Source organism: Myotis brandtii, unplaced genomic scaffold, assembly GCF_000412655.1.
Source record: "Myotis brandtii unplaced genomic scaffold, ASM41265v1 scaffold207, whole genome shotgun sequence".
Classification (NCBI taxonomy): domain Eukaryota; kingdom Metazoa; phylum Chordata; class Mammalia; order Chiroptera; family Vespertilionidae; genus Myotis; species Myotis brandtii.
In genome coordinates this window covers 233365-233620 of record NW_005357736.1, presented here as the reverse complement: position 1 = coordinate 233620, position 256 = coordinate 233365, and the positions used below count along the sequence as shown (strand labels likewise).

General features: G+C 71.1%; 1 protein-coding gene across 1 annotated transcript in view; it reads left to right on the top strand.

Moving 5' to 3' along the window:
• Nucleotides 1-256, top strand: part of CELSR3 (cadherin, EGF LAG seven-pass G-type receptor 3) — a gene marked incomplete at its 5' end in the record, with an annotated part of 35914 nt that overhangs the window by 15185 nt on the left and 20473 nt on the right. Inside the window, one exon of the mRNA XM_014538980.1 lies at nt 28-127. Coding sequence (XP_014394466.1) covers nt 28-127 — 100 coding nt within the window. The remainder of the gene's footprint in view (nt 1-27; nt 128-256) is intronic.

The following is a 256-nucleotide window of genomic DNA, read 5'->3' as shown; positions in this document are numbered from 1 at the left end:
CGCGGCCCTCCTGCTGAGCCTGCGCAGCCTCAAGTCCAACACACGGAGGATCCATGCCAACGTGGCGGCCGCCCTGGGGGTGGCTGAGCTCCTCTTCCTGCTGGGGATCCACAGGACCCACAACCAGGTGCAGGGTCAGGGTCAGGGGACCTGAGTCCCGGGGACCTCGGCCGGGCCAGGAAGGCCCAGGGCCAGAGCTCAGGGTCAGAGGTCAGGGTGCTCCAGCCGGGCCAGGGTGGGGGGCAGGGTCCTGGGC